At 42.9% G+C, this 19241-nt stretch overlaps 1 protein-coding gene across 11 annotated transcripts in view; it reads right to left on the bottom strand.

Annotated features, from left to right (window-relative positions):
* Positions 1–4945: 4945 nt before the first annotated feature.
* traf7 (TNF receptor-associated factor 7) overlaps positions 4946–19241 on the bottom strand; it is a 35248-nt gene continuing 20952 nt past the window's right edge. For 6 of the 11 annotated variants that reach the window (XM_080775602.1, XM_080775609.1, XM_080775607.1 and 3 more), the window contains exons 18-22: positions 15353–15475; positions 11278–11397; positions 10080–10211; positions 8611–8740; positions 4946–7882 (exon numbers count right to left, since the gene is read on the bottom strand). In XM_080775602.1, the coding sequence (XP_080631728.1) occupies positions 7866–7882; positions 8611–8740; positions 10080–10211; positions 11278–11397; positions 15353–15475 (522 nt within the window). In that variant the 3' untranslated portion in view covers positions 4946–7865. Of the gene's footprint in view, positions 7951–8610; positions 8741–10079; positions 10212–11277; positions 11398–15352; positions 15476–19241 lie in introns of all 11 variants that reach the window. The other 5 variants (XR_013964844.1, XR_013964845.1, XR_013964846.1 and 2 more) reach the window with 5 other exon arrangements.

Below are 19241 nucleotides of genomic sequence, written 5' to 3'. Positions count from 1 at the left end.
GTCAGTATACCACACTGTGTCTGTCTGTCTGTCAGTATACCACACTGTGTCTGTCTGTCTGTCAGTATACCACACTGTGTCTGTCTGTCAGTATACCACACTGTGTCTGTCTGTCTGTATACCACACTGTGTCTGTCTGTCAGTATACCACACTGTGTCTGTCTGTCTGTCAGTATACCACACTGTGTCTGTCTGTCAGTATACCACACTGTGTCTGTCTGTCTGTCAGTATACCACACTGTGTCTGTCTGTCAGTATACCACACTGTGTCTGTCTGTCTGTATACCACACTGTGTCTGTCTGTCTGTATACCACACTGTGTCTGTCTGTCTGTCTGTCTGTCTGTCTGTCTGTCTGTCTGTATACCACACTGTGTCTGTCTGTCAGTATACCACACTCTGTCTGTCTGTCAGTATACCACACTGTGTCTGTCTGTCTGTCTGTCAGTATACCACACTGTGTCTGTCTGTCAGTATACCACACTGTGTCTGTCTGTCTGTCTGTCAGTATACCACACTGTGTGTGTCTGTCTGTCTGTCAGTATACCACACTGTGTCTGTCTGTCTGTATACCACACTGTGTCTGTCTGTCTGTCTGTCAGTATACCACACTGTGTCTGTCTGTCAGTATACCACACTGTGTCTGTCTGTCTGTCTGTCAGTATACCACACTGTGTCTGTCTGTCTGTCTGTCAGTATACCACACTGTGTCTGTCTGTCAGTATACCACACTGTGTGTGTCTGTCTGTCAGTATACCACACTGTGTCTGTCTGTCTGTCAGTATACCACACTGTGTCTGTCTGTCTGTCTGTATACCACACTGTGTCTGTCTGTCTGTCAGTATACCACACTGTGTGTGTCTGTCTGTCTGTCAGTATACCACACTGTGTCTGTCTGTCTGTCTGTCAGTATACCACACTGTGTGTGTCTGTCTGTCTGTCAGTATACCACACTGTGTCTGTCTGTCTGTCTGTCAGTATACCACACTGTGTGTGTCTGTCTGTCTGTCAGTATACCACACTGTGTGTGTCTGTCTGTCTGTCAGTATACCACACTGTGTGTGTCTGTCTGTCAGTATACCACACTGTGTCTGTCTGTCTGTCAGTATACCACACTGTGTCTGTCTGTCTGTCTGTATACCACACTGTGTCTGTCTGTCTGTCAGTATACCACACTGTGTCTGTCTGTCTGTCTGTCTGTCAGTATACCACACTGTGTCTGTCTGTCTGTCTGTCAGTATACCACACTGTGTCTGTCTGTCTGTCTGTCAGTATACCACACTGTGTCTGTCTGTCTGTCTGTCAGTATACCACACTGTGTCTGTCTGTCTGTCTGTCTGTCAGTATACCACACTGTGTCTGTCTGTCTGTCTGTATACCACACTGTGTCTGTCTGTCTGTCAGTATACCACACTGTGTCTGTCTGTCTGTCTGTCAGTATACCACACTGTGTCTGTCTGTCTGTCTGTCAGTATACCACACTGTGTGTGTCTGTCTGTCTGTCAGTATACCACACTGTGTCTGTCTGTCTGTCTGTCAGTATACCACACTGTGTGTGTCTGTCTGTCTGTCAGTATACCACACTGTGTGTGTCTGTCTGTCTGTCAGTATACCACACTGTGTGTGTCTGTCTGTCTGTCAGTATACCACACTGTGTGTGTCTGTCTGTCAGTATACCACACTGTGTCTGTCTGTCTGTCAGTATACCACACTGTGTCTGTCTGTCTGTCTGTATACCACACTGTGTCTGTCTGTCTGTCAGTATACCACACTGTGTGTGTCTGTCTGTCTGTCAGTATACCACACTGTGTCTGTCTGTCTGTCTGTCTGTCAGTATACCACACTGTGTCTGTCTGTCTGTCTGTCAGTATACCACACTGTGTCTGTCTGTCTGTCTGTCAGTATACCACACTGTGTCTGTCTGTCTGTCTGTCAGTATACCACACTGTGTCTGTCTGTCTGTCTGTCTGTCAGTATACCACACTGTGTCTGTCTGTCTGTCAGTATACCACACTGTGTCTGTCTGTCTGTCAGTATACCACACTGTGTCTGTCTGTCAGTATACCACACTGTGTCTGTCTGTCAGTCAGTATACCACACTGTGTCTGTCTGTCAGTCAGTATACCACACTGTGTCTGTCTGTCAGTCAGTATACCACACTGTGTCTGTCTGTCAGTCAGTATACCACACTGTGTCTGTCAGTCAGTCAGTATACCACACTGTGTCTGTCAGTCAGTCAGTATACCACACTGTGTCTGTCTGTCAGTCAGTATACCACACTGTGTCTGTCAGTCAGTATACCACACTGTGTCTGTCAGTCAGTATACCACACTGTGTCTGTCTGTCTGTCTGTCAGTATACCACACTGGGTACCGGCCAGAAAATAAACACAGTAAATATACTTTTGATGAAACTTCCTCTGTATTTGTAAAAGGTGACACTACTGTACTGTATATCCTACATAATGACTGCCAGCACATTGGAATTATTGTGCTTTCATCATCATTTTTTATATAGTAGTCTATAGTAGGTAACAAAATGCTGACACCTCAAAGTAAGCCTGGGTACAGGTTATATTCTGTGCTGTGGTCACAGCTAGATAAACACCGCCCTCTGCTGGAGGAGATGAGGAACCATGACATTGTGTGCTGGTTATAATCTGATTGATAGAGCAGTGGGTTTTCAACCAGTGGTCCTTGAGGGGGCTACAGGTGGTCCCCATCTATCTAAATGAGGGAGAGTTGGTAACCAAATGGACCCTCATAGATCTTTAACTCTTTGAGAGGTCCATTTGGCTTCATTTTACGCTCTCAAGCGTTAAATGATTGTTAAACATCTGATTTACAAGAAGTATAGACAATTAGAGATGTAGAAGAATCGTCATTTTTGATCAACGTTTGCATGTTATCTCTCCTAATGGTACCAACATCATGTTATCTCTCCTAATGGTACCAACATCATGTTATCTCTCCTAATGGTACCAACATCATGTTATCTCTCCTAATGGTACCAACATCATGTTATCTCTCCTAATGGTACCAACATCATGTTATCTCTCCTAATGGTACCAACATCATGTTATCTCTCCTAATGGTACCAACATCATGTTATCTCTCCTAATGGTACCAACATCATGTTATCTCTCCTAATGGTACCAACATCATGTTATCTCTCCTAATGGTACCAACATCATGTTATCTCTCCTAATGGTACCAACATCATGTTATCTCTCCTAATGGTACCAACATCATGTTATCTCTCCTAATGGTACCAACATCATGTTATCTCTCCTAATGGTACCAACATCATGTTATCTCTCCTAATGGTACCAACATCATGTTATCTCTCCTAATGGTACCAACATCATGTTATCTCTCCTAATGGTACCAACATCATGTTGTCTCTCCTAATGGTACCAACATCATGTTGTCTCTCCTAATGGTACCAACATCATGTTGTCTCTCCTAATGGTACCAACATCAATACAGCATGGATGGAATTGTGGTCAAAATCTTATTAAACGACAACTAAACATTCTTTCGTTTTGGGAAACTCATTAAATGGTGGTTCTGCGGCTCAAATGCTGACTAAATAATGGACCTTGATATGAAAAAGCACCTTTTGCACTCAGAGTGAACCGGTGTAGTCTCCCTCGTTTGCACCTCTAATGCTCAACCTCCCATTTCTTCAATTTGTCACAAACTCCATCCTCTAGCTAGCCTCAGTGCTGTTGGGCAGAAATCTTGCCAGGCCTATCTCCATATTTCTTTTATGTAAATGACTGCCCTACTTCATCACACAAGTAGTGAAAATAGCAGATCAATTTTAAAATAATAAAAAGGAACGGTTTTGGACTTAGAAGGTTTCCACCTGACAGCATATAATATATGCTGTATATAGTTTGAATATGTGGGAAATAATGAGTCGTCTCACCATTGATTAAACGCTCCAACCAGTATCACAAATATGACAAACACAGCATCCATGACTCCAGTCAGAACTCTATATGACACAAACACAGCATCCATGTCTCCAGTCAGAACTCTATATGACACAAACACAGCATCCATGTCTCCAGTCAGAACTCTATATGACACAAACACAGCATCCATGTCTCCAGTCAGAACTCTATATGACACAAACACAGCATCCATGTCTCCAGTCAGAACTCTATATGACACAAACACAGCATCCATGTCTCCAGTCAGAACTCTATATGACACAAACACAGAATCCATGTCTCCAGTCAGAACTCTATATGACACAAACACAGCATCCATGTCTCCAGTCAGAACTCTATATGACACAAACACAGCATCCATGTCTCCAGTCAGAACTCTATATGACAAACACAGCATCCATGTCTCCAGTCAGACCCTCTTCACCTTCGGATTAATTGATCTAGAAGTCCAGATGTTGCGTCGGTTCAATCAGTACCTAAACCTCATAACCTACAGAGAGACATTATTCGCCTGAAATGTATCTGCATATTTATTTACCAATCATTGTCAAACCTGTGGGGGGTGCACGCCCTATAAATTATGGCAAAGGGCCGGAAAGAGGAAAGGTGACGTTAAGAGTTTCACTTTAGTGTCGATGGTCTTGATGTGTGAAAGGAACTGAAAGGTGACATGAGGTTAAGCCCCTTTTGGTGTTTTAAACATCGTTATAATTTAGCTATTGAAAAATAGCAGATCTACAAGCTCGTAGCGCGCCACCGAGTGGCGCGCTATGAGCTTGTAGGCCTGCTATTTTTGAAAAATCGTGAAAATATTTATTTCAGAAAACTGGAGGATTTTGAGATCAGATCTAAATGGGTTAAACTGAAAGAGAAGAGGACAACTCTTACCGTTCAGAAGTTACCAAGGTGATTATGTAAATTAATAATAATAATTATTATTATTATAATACATTATTATTATATACAGGAGTGCAGACAGTTTCCAAAGCGTACAAGTTTTATTTATCATTGATCAAAACCAGGCTTACATGATACAAGTATACAAGAAATCAATGAAACCTTTGATCCCGTGAAGACACTGCCTCATTTCCCCTCAACTCTGTCTTACCAAGGCAAGGTAATAGCAGATCTACAAGCTCATAGCTGTCACTTCCCCTCAACTCTGTCTTAACAAGGCAAGGTAAATAGCAGATCTACAAGCTCATAGCTGTCACTTCCCCTCAACTCTGTCCTATACCAAGGCAAGGTACACGTCAGACTGCTGCGATACAAAATGCCAGGTCAAATCTAGTTTATTTCCATCTCAATTTAGTGCGATTTAATACTCGTCAAAATTTCAATTATGTCCAAAGTCAGGGAATTAGAGCCGCTAAAGCATTGAACGTATACAAGCTATAGAGGCAGCCGTTTAGAAATGAACTCTGAACTGCTGTAATTGGGTATAGCACAACAAACAGAACGGCTATTCCTCCAGGGTCCGTTAAACCTGCCGGAACATCTTTCCCGATCAATTTTAAACATGTTGGTGTTTCAATTTATCCTAATCACTTCAACCCGAACGTTGTACCCCAGGGGTGTACAGTATACTAAAGCCTAACATCTTTTCCGTCTACATCAAACCTCTTCGTTGAAAATATAGCCGTTTCCTTTTGGTGAATGCTTGTCCCAGAAAAGGGACACTATATGGTTCACAGACATGGGCCTGATACATTATATTATATATTATAATATACAGACATGGGCCTGATATCGGAATCCTTCAGTGGTAATCATAATAATAATAATCTGCTATTAGTTATGGATCACGCCAATTTACAACATTACGTTGACAGTAAGTCACAGGGGCTGAAACAGAGACAGAGTGAGGGGACAAATATGTGAGAACAGCAACAGCGAATGCAAATAACTTCCTATAATAATAATAATAATACAATTTTATCAATATATTTTCATCCACAATGTATGGCACTCGTTGAAATGTAGAATATCTGCTACACACACATATACAACTTACACACGCACGTACGTACGTACATACAGACAGACAAACACCCTTTCTCCTCCCTACACATCTGTTTTGAAGAACATCATTTTCTACAGCATACAGTACACATGACTTACAAACAGACACACACACAGTCACACACAGTCACACACACACACACACACACAGTCACACACAGTCACACACACACACACAGTCACACACACACCATTGTGCAGGCCAAGATAAGTCGTTCTTATGGGCACATCTTCATATTCGGCACCGTTTTTCACATTTAAACAACTATTTAAACAACCGTCGAGCGGGCTTTGAATACAGCTCTATCATATCATGGCACTAATATATAAATCTATAGATTATCATTATCTCTTTTAAAGTGATCACCTATTATTTAAAACTTGCTTAAAAGAGCCGGTTTCACAGAGATGAACGCAGTGACAAAACTTAACAGAGAGCATGTAGGGAAATATGGCAATTTGTTTTAAACATTCCCCTCCAAAATAAAAAGGCTGCGAGACATAAACAGTAATTTTCAAGATTGGAAAAAATAAATTCTGTGAGATTCACACACACAAAAAAATCCTAACTTTGAGAGCATAAAATTTGAGTTACATTTTTAACTCTGAGAGTGTACATTGGTCCATTTGGAACTGCCTCACGGACCCCTGGGGGTCCACGGACCCCTGGGGGTCCACTGCTCGAGGCAGCACTGTTTCTTCATAACAGGACAGTGTAAACGAAACCCCAACAGTGAAACTGACACAGTTGAACTATTAAGCATCACCTGGCTATATTCTCATTCTCAGCACAAACCTGGCAATACTAAACTTTATGGGATTCATAACATTTTCTCTAAATGTTGTACATGTGGTTATAGTGGCGATTATGACAGTATTATATTTATTTTATCTGTGTTATTAAGCCTTATGTTAACTTCAAGTCAAGCCTTTTGCAGATATCGCCGTACGATAATGAAGGGGGAGGAGGGGGGAGGAGGGGTGCTCTTCTGTGACTCTGTCATTGAGTCATGTCCATGAAACCGGCCAATAGACTGAACTCAACAGTATGGTAATACAGGCATCGTCAATGCAGTTTCTCAGTGGCGGGTGTATCCATAAAAAGCAGGCAGGACACCCTATACTACAGTCAGCAAAAGACTCCATTACCCAGACTATTCTCTGCTCCCTTAGTCCATTACCCAGACTATTCTCTGCGCCCGTCTTGCTATGATTCGCGGCAGCGTCTGCCAGTCAAAGGAGAGTCCGGCTCGGTGCCGCCCCGTCGATTGGCGCAAAAGCATAAAAGAAAAAGGCAGCTGCTCCTCATTTTGTTCCAAAATGCACTGGTGTTGAGCGTCAGTCACAGGTCAGCGTGACCTCAATGTGTCACAGGGCAGTCATGTGACCTCAGCGTGGGTCACAGGGCAGTCATGTGACCTCAGCGTGGGTCACAGGGCAGTCATGTGACCTCAGCGTCAGTCACAGGGCAGTCATGTGACCTCACAGGGCAGTCATGTGACCTCAGCGTCAGTCACAGGGCAGTCATGTGACCTCAGCGTGGGTCACAGGGCAGTCATGTGACCTCAATGTGTGACACCAACGTCCCTACAAGCAATGTCAAGGTGTCAAAGTCTTTTTTAATAAAAATGACGCATTTTAGTAAAATTGTTCCGATGCAGTTTGATCGTGAAGTGGTGGTTGATATTCTGTGGCCATTTAGAAACACAAAGAAATCCCAGAAACCCGGTGAAACCCGGTGATGACCCGGTGAATCCCAGAAACCCGGTGCGGAAAGCAGGAAAAAAATGTGTGAGAAGGTAAAAAGGTCAAAGCTTGCCACGGTCCGTTTGACATGAAATATGAGGTTCTGTTCGGAGGGTCAGCTGGATGACCTCATGACCTCATCCCATCCTCTGCTCTTCTAGCACGTCCAGACCTATGGTAGAGAGAGAGAGAGAGAGAGAGAGAGACTTAGTATGTCCATACCTATGAGAGAGAGAGAGAGAGAGAGAGAGAGAGAGAGAGAGAGACTTACTACTTAGAAAAGCATTGGATAAAGTTGTTTGTATCAGTGTTGTGTTCGTCGACTACCTTGTTCCACTGACGAAAACTAAATGGAAACTAAATTATGAAAATTAAGCTATGATGACAAAAACTAGGACTAAATATATTGACAATTTCGTCAACAGATAATAACTAGACTAAAATGTTAGGAAGGGACTAGTGGAACAAGAGATCCACTATAAGTCATTTTACACTTAGTTGCATGCTGAAAATAGCCGATCTAGCCGAAGTTTAATTCCGAAGACTAATGACTAAACTAAAATATGAATCTGCTGCCAAAAACAACACTGGTTTGTATACAGGGTTAGGGGTTAACCCTGTATACAGGGTTAGGGGTTAACCCCTAACCCTGTATACAGGGCGCCGTTGAAAAAGAGACCCTGCGGTCTCAATTGGATTCCCCTGAAATAAAGGATTCAATTGACCCAGAAGTTCAGGTATTAGTAGCTCTAATTGTGCAGTAACTGAAAGACACTTTATGGGGGTGGCAGTTAACCTGACGCTGCCAGATCCAAGAAGCTTGCTACACAAGTTTGTTTCACAGCTTATTGGGATCTGGGACCCATTTCGGGGGTCTAATACGGGGTCTCACCTTGACAGTGCTGTCGACGGCTCCAGAGAAGAGGCGCCCCCTGGAGACGGCGAGGGCCGTTACACTGCCCTGGTGTCTCAACAGGGTCTGGGTGCAGATCATGTTGTCCATGCTCCACACCTACACGCACACACACACACACACACACACACACACACACACACACACACACACACACACACACACACACACACACACACACACACACACACACACACACACACACACACACACACACACACACACACACACACACACACACACACACACACACACACACACACACACACACACAGTTAGAAAGATAAGGAAATACATAATGAAAGACACTCGGTGGCGCGCTATGAGCTTGTAGATCTGCTATTTTTCAATAGCTAAAGCATAACATGATGTGAATAATGTTTCTTGTAATGTTGCGTGTTGTTTATGTACTGTATGTGTGGACTGCGAATGGAAATTATCATTCTTGCTCATATCCGGTAATTACAGTACATCATGTATTGTTCATTGATATGCACATTATGTCTATATCTGCTGTCGGGGAGAAACCACCTAACTCCAAAATGTTCATTTTTCAGGGAAATCAATATTATACATTTTTCAGGAAATGAAGATATTTTTTAAAACAATGCAACACTGCCTCATCAAAGTTGGTATTGTGACTTTATATATTGTCAATTACTGTACTTGCATAATGAGAGGGGGGAGTTAGCTGCTTTAACAGAGACAGTTTGAGGGTCCAATGGAGTTAAGAGGTCATGTCCGAAGTGCTTTTTAATCCTTTTCATTGGCTCAATATTTTCAAAAACCTCAAAAATGGAGTTAGTAAATTCATCTAGAACAGTGGTTCTCACAGTGGGCCCTCGGGGGGCCCCCTGTCTCCACCCCGGGGGACAGGGGGCCCCTCTCTCCAGCTAAATGTGTGTTAGCTCAGAGAGGGGACAAAATGGGAGACCAGATATTGAGAAGAGCTGATCTAGAAAGACTGTGGCCAGTCGGGCCACACATGCACACATTTCAGGGGCAGTGGTGGCCTAAGGGATAGTGGAGCGCCCTTGTTGCCGAAAGGTTGCCGGTTCGATTCCCCGGACGGGCAGTAAAAATCTGGGTGGGGAAGTGATTGTCATCACTCACCACCCAACACCGCTGAAGTGCCCTTGAGCAATAAGGCACTGAACCCCCAACTGCTCCCCCTGGAGCTGCTTAGTGGCCAACAGTATCAGACTGTGGTTGTACTGGTCAGCTCCCAGGTTTGTGTGTGTGTGTGTGTGTGTGTGTGTGTGTGTGTGTGTGTGTGTGTGTGTGTGACTGTGTGTGTGTGTGTCTGTCTGTGTATTTCTATGTGCAGGGCGTTGCTGAAAATCAGCACCTGTGCTCAGCTACTTCCCTGGGTAAATAAATAATTAAATAATAATAATAATAATAAAAAAAACACTGTGTCCACTGGTATCGTCCTCACCCTGAGGGAGCGGTCGTACGAGGCACTGAAGACTTTGGTCTGGTCGGGGGTGGAGATGACCGCCAGGGCGTAGACGGTTCCCACGTGACCCGTCAGCGTCCTCACCTGCTCTTTAGACTCGATGTCCCACACCTGGAGGACCAATCAGAGACACACACCATCGTTAGGGCTTTTCTGACCTGAGATCAGATTTAAAAAATGTCTTCTACATCCTGACAGTTTTCCATTCTGAACTGAGATCAGATTCTACAAATGTCTTCTACATCCTGACAGTTTTCCATTCTGAACTGAGATCAGATTTTAAAAATGTCTTCTACATCCTGACAGTTTTCTGAAAAAGCTATGTTTCTATGTCAGTCGTTCTTCGATTTAAAAAAAATAGCAGACCTACAAGCTCATAGCGCGCCACTCGGTGGCGAGCTATGAGCTTGTAGATCTGCTATTTTTCAATAGCTAAAGCATAACATAATGCTAACATCAAAAGGGGTTCAAAACGTCTGCTGTGGAAAGAATATATATATTCAAAGATTTGCACACGTTTTCACGAGCTTTCAAAAACAGCAGATCTACAAGCTTGTAGATTATTTTACAGCTACAGTATAAAATAATGGTTAAAGTGGTTCAAAGCTAACATTGATTAATCGTCAAGAAAACAACGTAGAGCCTTATGATATACTTGTTTTCACAGCAGCCATATTGACATGATAGCAGGTGTTACCAATTATACTAACTAGAAAAAAGCTCCCTCACTCAGGCGTTTACTTCGTGGATGCCAATGTGGCCGTCGTGAACAAATTAACTACTAATCTATTAAATAGTTTGGAATTACTGTTACATGTATTATGTGTACTGTAGAAAACCCCACTACTCTCCGGCGGAGAGGAGTGGGGTGGAACCGGAGCTGATCACCAGGTGTAACCGTCAGAGAAAACATTTGGTATAGCAATGTTGAATGGGTGAAGAGGTAGAAACCTGATTGTGTCCACCTTGATGCGTTAATATAATTCATCATCGTCATGTCTATCATTCCTTCACCATTCTCAATAAATATTCCATGTAAACCACAAGCAGACTATGGTCCTGGTGCTCCAATAGGCACACTGGTGTAAGGGTGATACAGAACCAGCAAATCCCCTTCTTACAATATACAATATTCTTTCAGTACTATATAATATATACGTGCGTGTGTCTGTCTTACATGGATGAGGTTCTCGTAGGTTCCACAGACAATGTGGTGGTTTGTGACGGCGATGGAATACACACTGCCCCCGCTGGTCTGGAGGACATGCACACACTCCAGTGACCTGATGTCCCAGATCTGAGAGAGAGGGGGAGAGAGAGAGAGAGAGAGAGAGAGAGAGAGAGAGAGAGAGAGAGAGAGAGATGTTTGTTCATTTATTTTCATTGTTACTGTATATTGCTTGTTGTTCATTATTGTTGGGACGTTTGTTGACTTTTGTTTTGTTGTATGTACGCTTTGGCAACGTAGAACATATTTATCATGCCAATAAAGCCTTTTGAAATTGAATTGAGGGAGAGAGAGAGAGAGATGAAGAAAGAAAGATTAACATGAAATGTAGAAAGAAAGATATAAACACACACACACACACACACAGTGTTATCGCCAGTGGAAACAGTGAGCATGTAATGTGTCAATACGGCTCCGTCTCCATGGCAACACACAGTGGAGTGATCTGGCTGGTGCGTGGCTGCTGGCCAATCACAACACGCCTCTGATGGCGGGACCAGGAAACGGCACGCGTGCGCGTGCACACACACACACACACACACACACACACACACACACACACACACACACACACACACACACACACACACACACACACACACACACACACACACACACACACACACACACACACACACACACACACACACACACACACACACACACACACACACACACACACACACACACACACACACACACACACGCTCTTATCATCATCATCATACATCACATTCCGTGCTCAGCCAATCAGCTGAGCACATTCCGTGCTCATACACACAAACACACAAAGCTGTGCATAGGAGCGGGCTAGCGCCACTCAAAAAATAAATCTCACCACTGTACACTTTTTGTCGGCCCGATATACCCAATCTGTTATCATGAAAGGAGCCCTGCACGCTAGGGTTCTGTTTCCTAAACATGGATAAAAAGGATAGAGGCTCCGAGAGAAATGATCTGAAACCAAGAACAGGGCCGATTGTTTTGGATTTGTTTCCATAAAAAACATTGACGCAGACGATCAAAATCCAACCCGGGACGCATTCTCATTCACCCTTCGGAAAGTTTTGTTATTAAACTTTATTTATTTTAGACCTAAATTCGATTCTACAAATGTCTTCTAAATCCTGACAGTTTTCTGAAAAACCCCATGTTTCTATACGTCAGTTGGTGCTCAACTTTTTTCATGTCAAGGACCCCCAGAATTATCTGTATTTGGCTGCGGACCCACATCTGAAAATATGTTGTGCCAGTGACCCCCCCCCCCCCCCCAGCAGCAACGCTCGCTCTGAAAGAGTATATACTCAAAGATTTGCACCACTTTTTCAAAAATAGCAGACCTACGTACAAGCTCGTAGTGCGGCACTCGGTGCTTTTACTCGAGTAATTATTTGAATGATTACTTCTACTTTTACCAAAGTAGTTTGTACTTCTACTCGAGTACAGAATGTCAGTACTTTTCCCATCTCTGACTTTTGGTAGGTTGAACATATCTGGCTCTCCATGTACCACCATAATAACTGACGTTAAAATACACGAGACCCTTTTGTTCCATTCCTAAGCGAATTGCTGCTTGTACGGTTATAATTATACAGTGCCTTTTCATAGCTTTGTTTAACCTGATTCACCCACCGCACCGCAAGGAGGTTGATGGTTACCAGCTAGTAAAGACCAACGATATTTATTACTCTCTATTTTACTGTTTACAAACAACCACTACTGTTTACAAACAACCACTACCGTTTACAAACAACCACTACGGTTTACAAACAACCACTACTGTTTACAAACATCCACTACTGTTTACAAACAACCACTACTGTTTTACAAACAACCACTACCGTTTACAATCATCCACTACTGTTTACAAACAACCACTACTGTTTTACAAACAACCACTTGTCATTGGGCTTTGACACAGGCTCACACACAGGGGGGCAGTCAGACAGATATTTTGTGAAGCCACTAAGGAAATCGGGATTTTCTGAAAGTTCATAGTCCTGTTGTGGCGCTGTCATTGGGCCCAAAAAAACCCATAGCCCCATAGAAGTCCATGTATTTGGGCCCAACTTCACCTAGACTGTATTACCTTAATAAACATGGTCATGAATACTTTCTGCTTCCAGTCACTAGTTTAAAGTCTCATTTCTAATGTCATAATATTCTTTTTGGAAAATTATGGTCCCATTTATAAAAAGAATGACCATAAAGTCACATATGTTCTGAGGGGCGTGGCTACCGTTACAGTTAGCTGGGCCCAAACGGATCTAGAAAGATGGCGATGTGCAATTCAAGGACTGACAGGCTTCATTTTACGTTCACGTTAGACCCGGGGAACGCTTTGTCCATATTTTTTACAGTCTATGCTCACACAGCGGCCCAGCGTGTTCTGGTGCTACCGTTTACAGAACGCATCACTCATCAGTGTGAGCGAGGACACGTTATCCTGCTAGGAGTGAAGTTGTTTTTTTGGCTCTACGTTCAAGTTTTAAAAGGATATTTAAGGCTTATTATACATTAGCAAAGAATGCCCGGAGGGGTTTTCTTGGCTAGTGATCTGCAGGACGTAGCGTTGACGGAACGTTCTTCAAAGTATACTTCCTTCACTAAGCTGGAAGTAAACTCTTTTAAAAAAGGTTATTTTCCGGGTAAACACAAGAACATCAGATCTCTTAGACTTACAGTATATACAGTATATATGTCCAAACCAAATGAGTCCCTCAGGAGACCAGCAGGTCTTTCTCTTTCACTCTTCCCTTCCAGCCTTTTCATGCTCGCACTATTTTTGTATTTGCCAAAATGAAATGTATCTCCGGAGTGCATCCCTAGAGTGCTCATTAGCGACTAACCCATTTTGGGCGAGAAGCCCTTTTGGTGTTAGCATTATGCTATGCTTTAGCTATTGAAAAACAGATCTACAAGCTCATAGCGCGCCACCGAGTGGCGCGCTACGAGCTTGTAGGTCTGCCATTTTTCAAAAATCGAAGAACGACTGACATATAGAAACATAGCTTTTTCAGAAAACTGTCAGGATGTAGAAGACATCTTTAGAATCTGATCTCAGGTCAGAATGGCTTAAACTACTGAGACAGAGAGAGACGGTTTCCCACCATGTTTACTGACCTTTCAGCTTCCTTTACTCTTAACTTATCTCTCGTTTTGCGGCACTTGAAAACAGCTGTTACTGCGTTATAGTTTGGGGACAGAAGCGATAAGGGTGCAATAATAGACCGTATGTAGGCTGGCACTTCTTTAGGTTGGCCTGCCAGTCATTTTGGATTCGTTCCTTGTTCCTTTATGGCACTGCCCCCCCCCCATGCAACATTTGACTATACCTACTGTACTACCTCTCCAAACAGCTCCTCACACCCTCGCATGATATACTGTACTTACACCCACACCAAGCTTTTGAGCAACAAAGAGATGCAGCTTCTGGTCTTACTGACCAGAATATACGTCTCAGCCAGACACAAGCAGAATCCATGGACAGAGACGTATACACACACAAAACATGCACATGCACGCTGCTAATAATACACACTCAACACAGACATAAGCATTTTAAGGTCCATCCCTACACCAAAGTGTCAAAGTGGTCCATTTATATTATGGTAGTACCGGTAGTTTAAAACCTATTCTGACCCGAGATCAGATTCTAAGAATGTCTTCTACATCCTGACAGTTTTCTGAAAAAGCCATGTTTCTATGTCAGTCGTTCTTCGATTTAAAAAAAATAGCCAGACCTACAAGCTCGTAGCGCGCCACCGAGTGGCGCGCTACGAGCTTGTAGATCTGCTATTTTTCAATAGCTAAAGCATAGCATAATGCTAACCCCAAAAGGGTTTCCCGACCCAAAATGGGTTAAGCTCGCACACGCACACGCACACACACACGCACACACACACACACACACACACACACACACACACACACACACACACACACACACACACACACACACACACACACACACACACACACACACACACACACACACACACACACACACACACAGGTGTTGTACCTTGATAGTCTGGTACGACCCGCTGTACAGGTGGTTCTGGGAGGCGACCAGAGCTCTGACCCAGTGGTTCAGACCCGTCAGCTCCTTCTTCAGCTTCAGCTCGGTACCAATGATGTCCCACACCTACACAGACACAGACACACACAGAGACATGCAGGTTAAAAATAATTCATGAAAACAGGAGAATGAAACATATGTTTTAGACTTTGCGCAAGACAAACCTTTCATAAATGATTTTGGATAGAAGAAAATTATGCAGCAAACCTAGGTTGAAAGATAGATACTAGTGATTCAAATAAAAAAACAAATTTAAAACGTCTGTTTTTGTTGGTAAAGTTTGTAAAGTAGACACACCCGCATATAGACATATTAGTCGACTAAATCAACTGTAGATTTAGTTGATTAAATTCTTATATTTAGTCGACTAAAACACTAGAACCTTCTTGCACATTCAACACATGAATGTGCAGCCAATAACCTTCTGTACTCTGCACTATGAGTACATTTGACTGATTGCCCCATGTTTTTATTGTTTTAAGGTTTTTAACCAGGTTTTATTACCATGTTTTTATTATATTGGAGCTTCCCAGCCTAAGATTATGTACCTGACCGACCGTGCATCTACTGTAAGTGACAAATAACCCATTCTGACCTGAGATCAGATTCATACGAGGTTTCCACTGGACACACACTGGTCTGATTAACCCATTCTGACCTGAGATCAGATTCAAAAAAATGTCAGTCGTTCCTCGATTTTTCAAAAATAGCAGACCTACAAGCTCGTAGCGCGCCACTCGGTGGCGCGCTATGAGCTTGTAGATCTGCTATTTTTCAATAGCTAAAGCATAACATGATGCCAACACCAAAAATGGGTTCCCGTTCAGAATGGGTTAAAGTGAATCTGAATTCCAGGTGAACTAAAATGTGACTAAAACTAAATGAAAACTAAAAGTTGCTGCCAAAAACAACACTGATCTGATCCCTGTGTTCACACACAGGTAGAACCGATCTGTGCATTCATTGTATTTAAAGTTTAAAAAAAGAAAAAAAGCTAATCTACAAGCTCACAACGCGTAGTGATTTCCGCTATTCGCCACACTAATAAATATACCGTACAGGGTTTCAGTGGTCAAGTCTCTGGACTTTACAAAATATACCGTATAGGGTTTCAGTGGTCAAGTCTCTGGACTTTACAAAATATACCGTATAGGGTTTCAGTGGTCAAGTCTCTGGACTTTACAAAATATACCGTATAGGGTTTCAGTGGTCAAGTCTGTGGACTTTACAAAATATACCGTATAGGGTTTCAGTGGTCAAGTCTCTGGACTTTACAAAATATACCGTATAGGGTTTCAGTGGTCAAGTCTCTGGACTTTACAAAATATACCGTATAGGGTTTCAGTGGTCAAGTCTCTGGACTTTACAAAATATACCGTATAGGGCATACATGGGCAACTGGCGGCCCGGGGGCCACATGCGGCCCTCAGGTTAATATCCGAACATTGATATATTATTGATTTCAGCTAATTACTAGTATTAAAATGTTATTGTCTAGTTTTTTTTTTATGTCCAACGTATTTGTATTTCATTCATAAAGTTAAACTATAAGTAAATGCATTTGAAAAAAAAAAATCCAATTAAAAAAAATCAGGATAAACATGGACACTTTTTATCTCTTAGTACTGGACTGATGACTATTATCTTGATACGGTGACACACCGACTGTAACTAAAGGACACTTTATTTAAGCAATAAGCCACGAGAGGTCTCAGGTTAACGGGTATTTTACACTGGCTGGGGACGTAGGCAGACCCGACGCGCAGCCGAGGGTCTTCTACCTCCCAGACAGTGTAAAATACCCGGTAAGCTGGGGCCTCGAGTGGCTTACTGCTTTTCTAAAACGGTTACAAACATATAGCAATATTAATCTAATAAAACTATTACATTCACAAAAGTAGCTACGCTTTGCTCCACTAGAGCGAGACACATCACTTCCTTGTTTTGCTCAGCAAGTAGGCTACTATGTGACGGGAGAATAGCGCTTGATGTATTTACGGGGCTGCCTGGAGCCACACATTCACAGTCATATGAGCCGGGCGGTGCTTATAGACGCCCGCACGGCATGTGTTTGTAAAGCAATCAAGCGCTCCCCTTCCCCAGTACAGCTGGAATCAGCTGCGAATGATAAAGTGATTAAAGGAGTGGGTTATTGGTGGAATTTACACCGGTCACGTGACGGTAACCAGCCAATCAGAATCAAGTATTGGGACTACCCGTTTTAGAATCCTTTTTATCTTCCATAACCAAGAAAGAAAGATCACATGTGATGACATCATAATTATGTGATGTGTGACTTTAAGCCCGTTTTAAAAGACTCCATGGTCTGCGGTACTGTGGGGTCCATATAAGGACAGCTGTTCCACCGGCGCGCTGCTGCCCAGCAGAAGGAAGGCCTGGTCGGTCCCCCATGGTGTACATGGTTGGTATCCAACTCCAGTAGGAATATATTTTCAGATCTGAGGGTGTGGGTGGTTTTTTGGAGGGTAGGGTATAGAGCGCAGCAGTCCCGCCCCCTTTCAGAAAAGCGAGTGGCCCAGGAAATGAAACCCCAATGCATTTTTCCATCGGCACTTCGAATATAATTTATTTAAAGACGGTTACGCCGCGGACAAAGCCAATTCGGATCATGACAAATCATGACAATGAACACAATGTTTTGGGACGATCAAATCATTAGAAAGAAGAAAATAAAGGCAGGAGACAACACTATTTGTTTTGTTTTTCGTCTTATAAATTATTTGATCGTCCCAAAACATTGTGTTCATTGTCATGATTTGTCATGATCCGAATTGGCTTTGTCCGCGGCGTAACCGTCTTTAAATAAATTATATTCGAAGTGCCGATGGAAAAATGCATTGGAGTTTCATTTCCTGGGCCACTCGCTTTTCTGAAAGGGGGCGGGACTGCTGCGCTCTATAGGGTAGGGTAGGTAGGGAGGGGCAGTTGGGACGGGTGCCCCAGACAAACAAGTCAAAGGCACCGCTCACTTCACACAAGTGTCATTTTTTTGCCGTTTTATGAATTCGTCATATTTTTGAGGGGCCCTTCCTATACACAGGGTTAATGTTTGTCTTTAGTTTAGTTTAAGTTTGTTTAGTAAACGCATTGACAATGAATGGAACATTTAGGTCATAATGTGTCGTTTACGTCATATTGTCTCTTTATTGTTAATGCGTTTAATGTTTTTGTTTGCACCGTTTGTTTTACATCACCCAATCAACATGACTGAGTTAGACTTTAATATATTAGCGCCCCTCACTTCACACGGGTGTGATTTGTATTATTTATATTTCCTTCTTTATCGTAGGCATGCTTTTATCATGTCGGCGTCATCGGGTTGTTATTGTTGGTCGTCATGGCTGCCAGTTCCCACCTGATGTCGTGTGTGAGCTCCGACTGCTCCAGACCGTTCTGAATAACTGCTAGCTTACATAATGTCTTGAGGCTAGGACTGAAGTCTAAGACGTACAGGTCACCAGGTGTTCCTAGTCCTCCAAAGAGGAACATACGATCTCCCACCATGCATGCAGCAGCATATCTCTCACATCGGACCCGGTCCTTTCCCTTGGGCTCAACCTTCTTCCAGGAGAAGGTCTCTGGACTGAGTTTCCACACATCATTGTTGTTCCGGCCACCAACTATGTACAGCTCTCCATTGTAGGTAAATGCTGAATGATAGAGTCCTTCTCGATGAGGCTGTGGAGATGGTGTGCTCAGCCAGAGGTTGGTCTCTGTGTCAAACACTCTGAGGGGGTTGTACTGGTCCCCATAGTAACAGTCCCCAAATACAAACATCTTTGTCCCGATGATGGTGACAGAGTAACGTCTG

The sequence above is a fragment of the Protomyctophum bolini genome (genome assembly GCF_963924005.1).
Source record: "Protomyctophum bolini genome assembly, chromosome: 11".
NCBI classification, from domain to species: Eukaryota; Metazoa; Chordata; class Actinopteri; order Myctophiformes; family Myctophidae; genus Protomyctophum; species Protomyctophum bolini.
This window is presented reverse-complemented; position numbering and strand designations above follow the sequence as displayed.